Source organism: Pseudoliparis swirei, chromosome 7 (assembly GCF_029220125.1).
Source record: "Pseudoliparis swirei isolate HS2019 ecotype Mariana Trench chromosome 7, NWPU_hadal_v1, whole genome shotgun sequence".
NCBI classification, from domain to species: domain Eukaryota; kingdom Metazoa; phylum Chordata; class Actinopteri; order Perciformes; family Liparidae; genus Pseudoliparis; species Pseudoliparis swirei.
The window spans coordinates 12,246,665-12,259,235 of NC_079394.1; the positions used below are offsets into that span (position 1 = coordinate 12,246,665).

General features: G+C 41.0%; 1 protein-coding gene across 1 annotated transcript; it reads left to right on the forward strand.

Moving 5' to 3' along the window:
• The first annotated feature begins 1,390 nt into the window (after positions 1 to 1,390).
• On the forward strand, positions 1,391 to 6,768 carry LOC130196971 (sia-alpha-2,3-Gal-beta-1,4-GlcNAc-R:alpha 2,8-sialyltransferase-like). The gene is made up of 4 exons (XM_056419409.1): positions 1,391 to 1,554; positions 2,490 to 2,612; positions 3,017 to 3,574; positions 6,009 to 6,768. Exons 1-4 carry the CDS (start codon positions 1,391 to 1,393, stop codon positions 6,289 to 6,291), a joined length of 1,128 nt encoding a protein of 375 aa, XP_056275384.1. The 3' UTR covers positions 6,292 to 6,768.
• The last annotated feature ends 5,803 nt before the right edge of the window (positions 6,769 to 12,571 follow it).

The following is a 12,571-nucleotide window of genomic DNA, read 5'->3' on the forward strand; positions in this document are numbered from 1 at the left end:
AAGTCCCCCCAAATGTGTTTTAATATCCGACGGGGCATTTATTTGAGTTATTGTGAGAATTTCGCCCCGACATGCTCCGCGGCGAGGCGCTCACGAGCCCCCCTCTCCTATCCCTCTCCCAGCCGCGCTCCTCCACTTCCTCCTCCGTGCAGTGCTCCTCGCGCCACCAAACGGCTGCACCTCCTTCTCCTCTGACCGGCAAACAGATCATGACGGCGTTTGTCCCCTGACGTTGTTTGGTGATAAATCAACCACAACATTAGCGCTGCTGAAAACATGACGTCAATACTGGTCCGACGTTTTCTAAAAAAATAAATAAACAAAAACTCACGAAATCCGTGATTTCAAAGCCTCGTCCAGCTGTTTACTGACGTTAGTTATGTTAGAGTAGAGAGAGAGAGGAGAGAGAAGAGAGTAGAGCGAGAGGAGAGAGAGAAGAGAGAGAAAAGAGAGAGAGTTCTTATTCTGTTCTATTTAACAGGGGCTAGTCTAGGATTTACGTGGCCAGACTGAAAAAAAAATCATAAGGCCTCTCTGGTATTGTTCAGAGGGCCAGGCCAAATGTGGAGGCGGGCCGTATTCGGCCCGCGGGCCTTAGTTTGAGGACCACTGCTCTTGGCTGTTGATGTCTATCAATATAGCTCATTTTGAAAATGACGTAAGAGGGCAATCCGGATCCGTGTCAGACCAGGAGGGCAATACGTGGCTGGCATGAAGACCCATTAGCCAATCAGAATGCTTGTACTGTTGTTGCTATATAATAATTCATCTTTATTCATAAAGAACATGTAAGCTAGCGGTCTGATGCTGCCAGAGGAGACGCAGGTCGAGGATGTATTGCATCATCCGTGTATTGATGCTGACGCTTCAACTCTGTCAGAATTTTTTTTTGGCATTGGGTGCCCTTTTTTTGGGTTTGAGCACCTGCCCCCCAAAATGTCTGTGCACGTGCCTGCGTGTGTGTGTATACGCGAGGAGGAGGAGGTGGAGGTGGTGAGTGAGGCTGCTGCGATCTGGTGCTGGACGACAGGGCTTGTCTTCGATAGCAGGCTGGTGGATGTGTGGACACGCGATCGGGCTCCATCTCCATGATTAAAGCGGCAGCCTGGAGGGGAGTCGCCGCAGCAGCAGCAGCAGAAGAGGAAGAGGAAGAGGAAGAGGATTTAAAAAAGAGAGAGCCGCGGCATCTTCACCATGCAGCCGACTGGCACCACCAGCCGTCCATTTTACTCGATTATATGAGCCACACGAGCGCCCGTGCGTCTGAACCCCCGCAGGCAGGCAGTGTGCCGACCCCCCCACCCGCCCTCCACCCCTCCACCCCCCGGCCATGACAACATAGGCCAACGCCTCGCTGCAGCTACATACAGGGAATGAACACGCTTCAAAGATGGTCCGCATCGTCAAGGCCCTGGGTTTGGTTATCCTGTGCGTCGCCGTGCTCATCCTGTCGCTCATCCGCTTCGTGTCGCTGAGAAGAGACAGCCTGTTCGCCTCCTCCTCCTCCAAATACGACATGGGAAGTCCGAGGATCATGTTCCACGCAGGATTTCAGTGAGTGATGCACCGATCGTTGGGATGCAGATCAATTGTTTGTTGTTGTTGTTGTTGTTGTTGTCGTCGTCGTCGTCGTGAATGTAAACACAGAGGTGTCGGGCCGGATTCATATTTATATATATATTTTTTTTTAAATATATATATTTTTATATATATACCTGGGTGTGATGCACACAGCTAAACGCATCACTTTCCCATTCAATGTTGGCCAAATCTGCTTCCTGTCAATCAAAGTGTGTCCCTAGGTGCTGATGTTGTTGCCATGGGCGATGCACATCGTGCAGGGATACTTGGACATGTCTGCGTCGTCAGCGACATCACATCCAGCTGACGTGGCTCAAAAGTGCATTTACTCAAGCACTGTGTTGAATTATATATTTGGGGTATCACTCGGGAAATATTGCACTTTTTTTTACACTACTACATTCGTCTGACAGGTAATAGTGTAAGTACACTTTTGAGCTACATGTTCTTCTGTGTTTTCATTCTATTTTTCTTGTTACGTCTACTTATATTTAACTTTTTCATCCACTGCATTTACATCCGTCTAATATGCCGCTGTAACTGTAAATTGTCAATAATTTAATTTTTGGTGCAGATCCAAGGCAGATGTTTTAGGTAAAAGGGTACAATCAGTCAAAGTAATTTTCCACAACCTGGCTACCCAATAGTTATCGACCAAAAAAAGATCAGATTAATAAATGTAAGATTAATTAAAATGGGTTTCCACTGCTGTTGCATTTGAACGATTAGGATTATGTCCAACATTAATGTACGTCGTTGACTTTGTGGAAAACTCTTTGTTTTCTGAGAATACCCAGAACAGATCTCTGTGGATCTCCTGTTTACATACCTCAGAAAACCTTCTGAATATTATTTAATATCTATAAAAACACACCGGAGTCTCTAATTCACATGATGTTTCTCCACAGGTCTCAATTTGCCATGAATTTCTTGGACCCCTCCTTCATCCCGTTAACCAACGCCCTGAACGAGGAGCTCCAAGGAAAACCGTCCAAATGGAAGTTCAACAAGACGGCTTTCTATCAGCAGAAGTGAGATATTCTAATTATGAACAATATTTCTTGTTCTTGTTCGTCTTGTTCTTCTTGTTCTTGTTCTTCTTCTTCTTGTTCTTCTTCTTCTTCTTCTCTAGTGTGTCTTCTTGCAGGATAAACAGCAGGCAGGCTTTCTCTGCCAGAGTTTAAATTAAAGGGAATATTTCAAAGGACACCAGAGATTACTAAAAAGTTTATTTTTTAAAGATCTCCACGAACTACAACAATAAGATCCTGCTTTTACACATTAATGTAATACTAATCCAATATCATATATAATAGTGTCCAATGATGGACATTTACAGAGTATTTCTACCTTGCAGTATTGCTGCTGTAATAAAGTAAAAGATCCGAGTACCTCTTGCCTGTCACAGTGTTAACGTGTTTTTGTCTCCTTCCAGGAAAGATATCTTCGCCTACATCGACATTCCCACCAACTTCTCCCTCACGAAGAACAGCGTGCGCGTCGGCCAGCTGATGCACTTTGACTACTCCAGCCACAAGTACGTGTTCTCCATCAGCAACAACCTGAAGTCGCTGCTGCCGGACATCTCTCCCATCCACAACAAGCACTACAGCATCTGCGCCGTGGTGGGCAACAGCGGCATCCTGACGGGGAGCCAGTGCGGCCCGGAGATCGACCAGGCCGACTTTGTCTTCCGCTGCAACTTCGCCCCCACGGAGATCTACTCCAAGGACGTGGGCAAGAAGACCAACCTCACCACCTTTAACCCCAGCATCCTGGAGAGGTACTACAATAACCTGCTGACCATTCAAGACCGGAATAATTTCTTCCTCAACCTGAAGAAGCTGGAGAGAGCCATCCTGTGGATCCCCGCCTTCTTCCTCCATACCTCGGCCACGGTAACCAGGACCCTGGTGGACTTCTTCGTGGAGCACAAGGGTCAGCTGAAGATCCAACTGGCCTGGCCCGGAAACATCATGCACAACGTCAACAAGTAAGAGCGTGGATCTGATTGTTAGTTCGGATTTTGTCAACTAACGTGATTTAAGATGCAAACTGGAAAGTGTTATCAGAACCACAACTTTTGATTTCACATCCATCCATTCATTCTTAACCGCTTAGACCCAGCAGACCTGACCCAGACATGTAACAGACAGTTAAAACATGCCCATGTTGGATTTGACTACTCTCAGAGTAATACAAGAGTAAAATGTGAAGATCTTGGCTGGGTATTGCCCACCAATTATACCTTATGTTAGGGAATATTAACATGTTACAGGAGAACACACTTCTGTAAAATATAACGCATTGCCTGATTAACTAGTCTAAAGTCAAACTGACAAGTTTCATGATTTAGGGAAGAACACACTTATTTGTTGGCAACAAAAAAAGGGTTATAACACAATAACCGGCTCCATTAGGACCTTCACCAGCATTTAGACCAGGGGTGTCAAACTCGTTTTCACCATGGGCCACATCAGCATCATGGCCGCCCTCTTAAAGGGCCGGAAACACTTTACAAACTCCTCGAACATATTGTTAAATAACTCTCTTTGCATTTGATTATTGTTTATTTGAGTGTAGAAAGATTGTACATAGGAAAATGTTTCTTATCTTACAACATACATCCATTTAATTTGAAACCTTCAAAATAAAAGCACAGGAAATTTTTATTCAATTTCTTTAGGAAAAGGGGATCACATGTCTTTCAAGCCGTCAGGGGCCACATACAATGATGCGGCGGGCCGGATTTGGCTCGCGGGCCTTGTGTTTGACACCTGTGATTCAGACCTCCACCATGAAAAAAGACAGTTACAGTTATTATAATTACACTTTTGGTCGCTTGGATGACGGCAGAAACAATCTACACACAATGGAAATATTAATCTACCGTTTGAATTGACAATGCAACTTCATTTAACGGTTGCCTATCTTATGTCACTCTGCCTCTGAGACGTGGAGGAGAAGTATTCAATTCAATTCAGTTCATTTTGTATAGCCCGATATCACAAATTACAAATGTGCCTCAAAGGGCTTTACATTCTGTACACATACAACATCCCAGACCCAGGACCCAGGAAAATAAAGAAAAAGAATAAAGAAAATAAAAAATAATATATATATATATATATATATATATATATATATATATTTACATACATCTTCCATATATATACATTTCAATCCCATTTATAACCCTCAAAAATGGTTTTATAACTAATCCTTTTGAAAACCAAAAATTAGTTGACCATTCTTACATCCATTTGAACGTTGTTCCATAATTGGGCTCCTACAATAGAAATACATTTTCTCTTAATCCCTTTTTTAGCTTTTTGTACAGTAAACTTACAAACATCTCTTAAATCCTATGTACATTCATATCTGCCCCAGTCTGCCCCAGGGCAGCTGTGGCTACTGATGTAGCTTACCACCACCGGGATGACTGTGTGTGTGTATGACTACACTCAAAGAAATGACTCATTGGATGAACTCAATTAAATTGTTGGCAGGTTTTCCATCCAATAATTATATGCAACTCCAACTCAAATTTAGCACATCAGTGCAATACAATGTAATTAAGTTAGTCCAACTCATTTGTATTAAATACATCTAAAATAAAATAACGATATTCATTAAATGAAATTAATTTGTGTTTGTCAAACTCAAAATATAAACGAACAAAATATGCAAACTCCACACAGAAGGTACGCCCCGACTGGGAATTGAACCCACAGACCTCTGGCTTTGAGGCGACAGTGTTAGCCACTACACCACCGTACAGCCCTGAAAGTGTCTTCACCTCATGTAAACAACTCATTTTCAGAAGGCGCATACGCAAAGGGTAGTCCTCAATGAAACACATTTATTTTGAGTTGATATGCACACCATCTAACCTAAATAAATCTAATAAATGAAAGAATTCATACATTTTGTGTTCCACCCATTAAATATAAATATCTATTTTTGTAATTGATTTATTTAAATGTATCAAACAATATTTAAATGTGTCACCTCGAAGAAGGGCTTGAATCGTTTTTGTGAGTGTAACCTAAATATATCTAATAAATGAAAGTATTCATACATTTTGTGTTACACCCATTCAAAATAAATATCTTCGTTTTGTAATTGATTTATTTAAATGTATCAAACAATATTTAAATGTGTCACCTCTAAGAAGGGCTTGAATTGTTTTTTTGAGTGTACTGGACTCTGGACTCTGTAAAGCGACTTCGGGTGCCTTGAGAAGCGCTATATAAAATAAATGATTATTATTATTATTATTATTATGTATTGAAAACAACCTTTGTACACAGTCTGGCGGGGACTTTGCTTTAGCTCTGTACATTGTCTGCATTATTTTATAATAAACCAAATCATTAAATTTCATAACATGTGATCTGACTCCCCCCCCCCCCCCCCCTCTACAGGTATTGGAAGACTAAAAACCTCTCCCCCAAACGGCTCAGCACGGGAATCCTAATGTACACGCTGGCGTCCGCCATGTGCGATGAGATCCACCTCTACGGCTTCTGGCCCTTCGGCTGGGACCCCAACACGGGCAACGATCTGCCCTACCACTACTACGACAAGAAAGGGACCAAATTCACCACCAAGTGGCAGGAGACCCACAAGCTGCCCAGCGAGTTCAAGCTACTCTACAAGCTGCACCGGGAGGGCGTGATCAAACTCAGCCTGACGCACTGCTCCTAGACACGGGGTGGTTTTTAAGAGGCGACGCCTGGAGAGACCCCCAGATACATCCGCTCCCCTCCAACCTCTGATGTGACCCACGATGCATGTTATAAGTGTTACGGCAATTTACGGCACCCTCATTCAACAAACACACACACACACACACACACACATCACGCTTTAATTTCACATGAGGATGTCACAGACTCATCACAGCTCATTTATTTCGGTATATGGTCGTCTTCAGCGCTGCACAGTTAGGACTTTTTATGCTGCTCTGTGGCTTCCATTGCTCTCCTTTGCATGGCTGCTGGCCAGAACTATTGTAACTGGAGTTCAACACAAAGTCAAAGCTTCCAGTTCCGATTGATTGATAACCTTTTACAACGGTACACTGATTCTGTGCACTGAAATCACTGCCTAATCTCAGGGAAGGAGTTAGATCAGTGTTTTTTTGTAATCAGATTCAAGGCCTCAAGAGAGGTGCATTTCCTGTTTTTAGGCCATTCCCCCCCCCCCCTCCAGTCTGAGGTGTCAGACAATCTACACTACTCTGGAAGATGGTATTCGTTTACTGTACCCTATATATACACGTACATATATATATATATATATAGATATATATATCTATATACAGTATATACATACATATATGTGTACCGTATGTGTATATATGTGTACTTCTTTGTCTTTTATTTTCTGTAGACAGTGGGACTGTCCACACATTTTTGGAATAATGTTTGACATTACAACAACAAGCCATAAATTCATGGACAGACAATATTGTGTTGTTACTATAATGCAGAGTTTTAGAAAGTGGTATCGGCCTACATTAGGTTTTGAGACTATACGACATTTAGAAATATCTTCCAACACGTCTATTGCCACGCTAGCGGCTGCATTTAAGTCACAGAAACTTGATTTTCCAAAAAAAGATATATATCCAGAATGTTTATTAACAACACTTGTTGAGAAGGTGTTTCCAGAATCCTCAAAGACACTTTTAACTATCTGGATAAAAAAACTTTTAGTCTGCTACGCGATAAAAAAGGACAAAAATGACTTTTCCGTACAATACAATACAAGAGAAATACTGGTTTTGTTTGAATTTTTTTTCTTGCATATAAAGTTAAATCAATAAATGAAAAACAGAACATTTACATTTGGCTCATGTTGGACAAATTGAGCAAAGACAATTCTTGAGAGGATTTTGGAAATACCTAGAAAATTAGTCACTAACTGTGGCTGAAGTTGCACCAGCTATTTGTAAATCTATTCCTACGTTAGTGTGTAAAGTTCTAATTTACTTAGAGGCAGTTTAGAAATTGGGTTTCAACCTCACAGTGACAAGAAGACCGAAGGAAGTCATCCGGGCCAGGAAATATAAAAACCCAAATTGTCCCTTTTTAGAGACATTTCATCTACAAATTCAATAGGAATATAAAGTGGTAATAGTGAGCTTAAGAGGTTGTGGAAGAGTTTGTTACCTTTCCACGGAAACAGGTTGGCTGTTTCCTAAATGTCCAGTCTTTTGGATTGGATTGGATTCAATCTATTGTCATTGCACAGAGTACAGGTACACAGGCAACGACATGTATTCTCTGCATTTAACCCATCCTTAGTCATTAAGGAGCAGTGGGCTGCAGTGATGCTAAGCTAAGCTAATGGAACATACAGACATGGGAGTGGTAGCAATCTTCTTAAATAACGTTACTTCCCAAACTCACAAGGCAATTTCTTCAAAATCTGATATCTTGGATGTAATTTGGTTCTGCAAATCGTTTGTAAATGTCTGTTTTAAACGCATTAATGTAGATGTTTCTGAGTTAGCCTGGTAGGCTATTCATGCAGTTCAGCGCAATTGGCAGATATCCGATGATGCGAGTCTCCCTTCATTTGGTCTAACGTTACTCGCATGTCATTTTGTGATTTGAAGTGTTTTTCTGACGTGCGATTTCATATCTCCAAAGTTTACATTGTCGCACAGTTTTGCTGTGTCTAATTGAAGCTGATCTTTTGTACTCTTAAACCTAAACAGGTCTTATATTAGCAAGCTACGCCGAAACTATTACACCTGCAGTTTAGTTAATGTACATATTTACAGTCGTAACAGCTACTTTGTAAGAACTAGCAGTGAAACGAAACTTTAATTGTTTAACTGTTTTTAAACAAGAAGGAGCAGAGGGTAGTTTCACAGTTTCTTGAGACCTAAATCATGGCACTAGCGCGGAAAAAAACATCAGGAAATGCAAAATGTTCAGACAATTTCTTCAATATCAACAACTATGGTTTACCACTATTTAAATTATGAAAGAAAAATAATGACGAGAATTCACTATTTATTATACAGCTTTTGTTTAAAGAGGGGAACGTTATTTATTCATTGTGTAACCATATCGAATCCAGTATTTGTGGCATAAAACGAAGAAATGAATGAATGTTATATGACTTACTGCATCTCGTATAAAGAGCATGATCCATTTAAATTACATTGCATGTGAGGCACTAACACATATTTTAGGCAAGTTTTATACAACCTTTTTGAAGATTGTTTTGAGGGGAAAAATTCAGTTATTTAGTATAGTTTGTATTCCAGGTGATGTATTCCTTAAGAATATCCCCAGTGTCTTTATATCGGAGGCGTTTGAAAGCTACAAAAAAATAGAACCCTAATATATTCCACATAGGACCAAACCTCTACAGATTAAAAATGAACAAGCTTTATTTTTTGTAACTGGAGATAAATCTTGGGTTCTCACAAACAGTCCACCCTGTCATGCAAGATTGATGCAGACTGGTGGATATGTGGGGTGTGGGGTGTGTGTGTGTGTGTGGGGGGGGGGGGGGGGGATTGAAAGCTGACCACATGACTCGTCTCATGACTCTGCGACATGTGCTCCAGGTTGTAAACTCTCTGGCTTCAGCTGATGTTTAAGACACGGGGCAATGCAGGCATTCACACTTACCAGATATAGGAGGGCGTGCTTTTGTGCTCATTCATATTAATCATGGCGTTTGTTCAACATCCCGTCCCACACAAAGCGTTTCTTTATCTCCGTTGAGACGAGATGAACATTTCAGTTTTTTGCGTCTCACCTACAAGTCACAGTGCAAGTCACATAACTGATCAAAAAAAGTTAGAATTTTAGCTGAATTGTAGGCCATTTAATTGATGTCATATAGATGTGTACATTTATGGATAATTTCTGTGTAGGTACACCAAAGACCACGTATTCAAAAGGAGCTTGATACAGATTGTTTCAGGATTTTGGAAGATAAATGGAAACTAACAAGTATTATTGTATAAGAAATGGAGTTTTTACTTTTTTGGATGTTGAATAACACTTTCTGTGGCACAGAATATAATATTAACCTTTTTTGTTTTTTTGGGCTTCAGCCAAAGTAATGTGATGGTTATTATTTGTGACTCCATGAATGTCTTTCAGTAGATTTATATGTTGGAAAAATCCACTGACATAAATGCAGGTCATTTTTGTTTCCGTTTTAATTTAATCAAAATCAATGTGTAGAATGTGTGTAAACAATATTGATGCTAACAATGTCTGTAAGGATTGTATTTCCAGTCAGAATACCGGTATAGCTTTAAGTGCATTACATGTAAATGACAAGACATTGACATGTACATAACCTAAACATAAAATGTCTTTATTCCAAACGCAGCACTATACAGGATTTGTTCCAACAACCCTTTAACATTCTTGTACTTGTGTTCGATCTGCATGGCAACTTTGTTCCATTATGCATAAAAAAGCTTGGCTGCTTATGTACATGTCGTAAAAAGAAAGTCATAGATCATATAAGTGACTTTGCTATCTTGGTTGTTCTAACAAAAACGATCATTCATATAAGAAATGTAACCATGTCCTAAATGTTTTTTTATTCTACTCCATGATAAATATACGTTATGTGCCTGCATATTGCTTCCATCAATGCCTCAATGTGTCAAATAAAAAACTGTATTTTTCTCTGATAATGAATTTACTTTTTCTCTCTGAATCACAACAATTCAATTCAATTCAGTTTATTTGTATAGCCCAATTTCACAAATTACAAATTTGTCTCGGAGTGCTTTACAATCTGTACACATAGACATCCCTGCCCCAAAACCTCACATCGGACCAGGAAAAACTCCCAAATAACCCTTCAGGGGAAAAAGGAAGAAACCTGCAGGAGAGCAACAGAGGAGGATCCTCTCCAGGATGGACAGATGCAATAGATGTAATGTGTACAGAAGGACAGATTTAGAGTTAAAATACATTCAATGAATATGACAGAGTGTATGAATAGTTCATAGTAGGCATATTCCACGATGGAGACCTCCACAATCCATCAGGCAGATGGCGGTGGGGAGGAGGAGTGGGCGGAGTCTCAACAGGACAGTGGCGTAGTCATGAGCAGGAATTCCACGACCCAGACGATCCATCAGGCAGATAGGATCTATGTCGTCTCATAGGGTCCGATGACCCCATGAGACGTAAAGTCAAAAGGACTTCCGGGGAGAAAGCAGAGTTAGTAACGTGTGATTGAGAGATGAAAATTCATCCTTAAGGAGAGAAAAAGAGGAGATAGGTACTCAGTGCATCCTAAAACGTCCCCGGCAGCTATAAGCCTATAGCAGCATATCAAGGGGCTGGACCAGGGCAAACCTGATTCAGCCCTAACTATAAGCTCTGTCAAAGAGGAAGGTCTTAAGTCTACTCTTAAACGAGGTGACTGTGTCTGCCTCCCGGACTGAAATTGGAAGCTGGTTCCATAAAGAGGAGCTTGATAACTAAAGGCTCTGGCTCCCATTCTACTTTTTAAGACTCTAGGAACTACAAGTAGTCCCGCATTTAGTGAGCGTAGCTCTCTAATGGGGCAATATGGTACGACAAGCTCCTTAAGATATGATGGAGCATCACCAATCAAGGCTTTGTAGGTTAAGAGAAGAATTTTAAAAGTGATTCTTGATTTTACTGGGAGCCAGTGCAGAGCAGCTAGTGCAGGAGTGATGTGATCTCTTTTCTTAGTTTTAGTGAGAACACGAGCTGCAGCATTCTGGATCAACTGGAGGGACCTAAGAGATTTATTAGAGCAGCCTGCTAATAAGGAGTTGCAGTAATCCAGTCTCAAGTAACGAACGTGAACCAATTTTTCTGCATCTTTTGAGACAAGATGTGTCTGATTTTTGAAATATTACGTAGATGAAAGAATGCAGTCCTTGAGATTTGCTTTACGTGGGAGTTAAAGGACAAGTCGATCAAAGATAACGCCAAGATTCTTTACAGTGGTGTTGGATGCCAGGGCAATGCCGTCTACAGAATCCACATCACCAGATAATTGATCTCTGAGGTGCTCAGGGCCGATTAAAATTACTTCGGTTTTGTCTGAGTTTAACATCAAGAAGTTGCAGGTCATCCATGTTTTATGTCTTTAAGACATGCTTGAATTTTACAGAGTTGGTTGCTCTCCTCTGGTTTTATCGATAAATATAGTTGAGTGTCATCTGCATAACAATGAAAGTTTATGGAGTGTTTCCTGATAATATTGCCCAAAGGAAGCATGTATAAAGTAAATAAAATTGGTCCAAGCACAGAACCTTGTGGAACTCCGTGATTAACGTTGGTGGTTATCGGCGTCATCGTTTACAAATACAAACTGAGATCGATCTGATAAATAGGATTTAAACCAAATTAGTGCCGTGCCTGAAATGCCAATCGACTGCTCCAGTCTCTGTAACAGGATGTCATGGTCAATGGTGTCGAATGCAGCACTAAGGTCTAACAAGACCAGGACAGAGAGGAGTCCTTTATCTGCTGCCATTAAGAGGTCATTTGTAATTTTCACCAGTGCTGTCTCGGTGCTGTGGTGTTTTCTAAATCCTGATTGAAATTTCTCAAATAAACTATTATGATGTAGAAAGTCGCACAACTGATTTGCGACCACTTTCTCAAGGATCTTGGAGAGGAACGGGAGGTTAGAGATCGGTCTGTAGTTAGCCAACACCTCTGGATCCAGAGTGGGCTTCTTCAGGAGAGGTTTAATAACAGCCACCTTGAAGGAGTGTGGTACGTGGCCTGTTAGCAGAGACACATTGATAATATCTAATAGAGAGCCGCCAATTAAAGGCAAAACGTCTTTAAGCAGCCTCGTCGGGATGGGGTCCAAGAGACAGGTAGACGTGTTCAAGTAGAAACCGTTGAAGATAATTGGTCACGGTTGATGGGAGAAAAGCCTCCAAATATACACCAGGGCATACAGCGGTTTCCAAGGCCATTCCACTTGAGGACAGATTGGC

Excerpts from the sequence above, each read along its gene's own strand:
- LOC130196971 (XM_056419409.1), top strand. The coding sequence starts at position 1,391 with ATGGTCCGCATCGTCAAGGCCCTGGGTTTGGTTATCCTGTGCGTCGCC. Across the intron at positions 2,613-3,016 it reads ACGGCTTTCTATCAGCAGAA|GAAAGATATCTTCGCCTACA; the intron begins GTGAGATATTCT and ends GTCTCCTTCCAG. Across the intron at positions 3,575-6,008 it reads ATCATGCACAACGTCAACAA|GTATTGGAAGACTAAAAACC; the intron begins GTAAGAGCGTGG and ends CCCCCTCTACAG.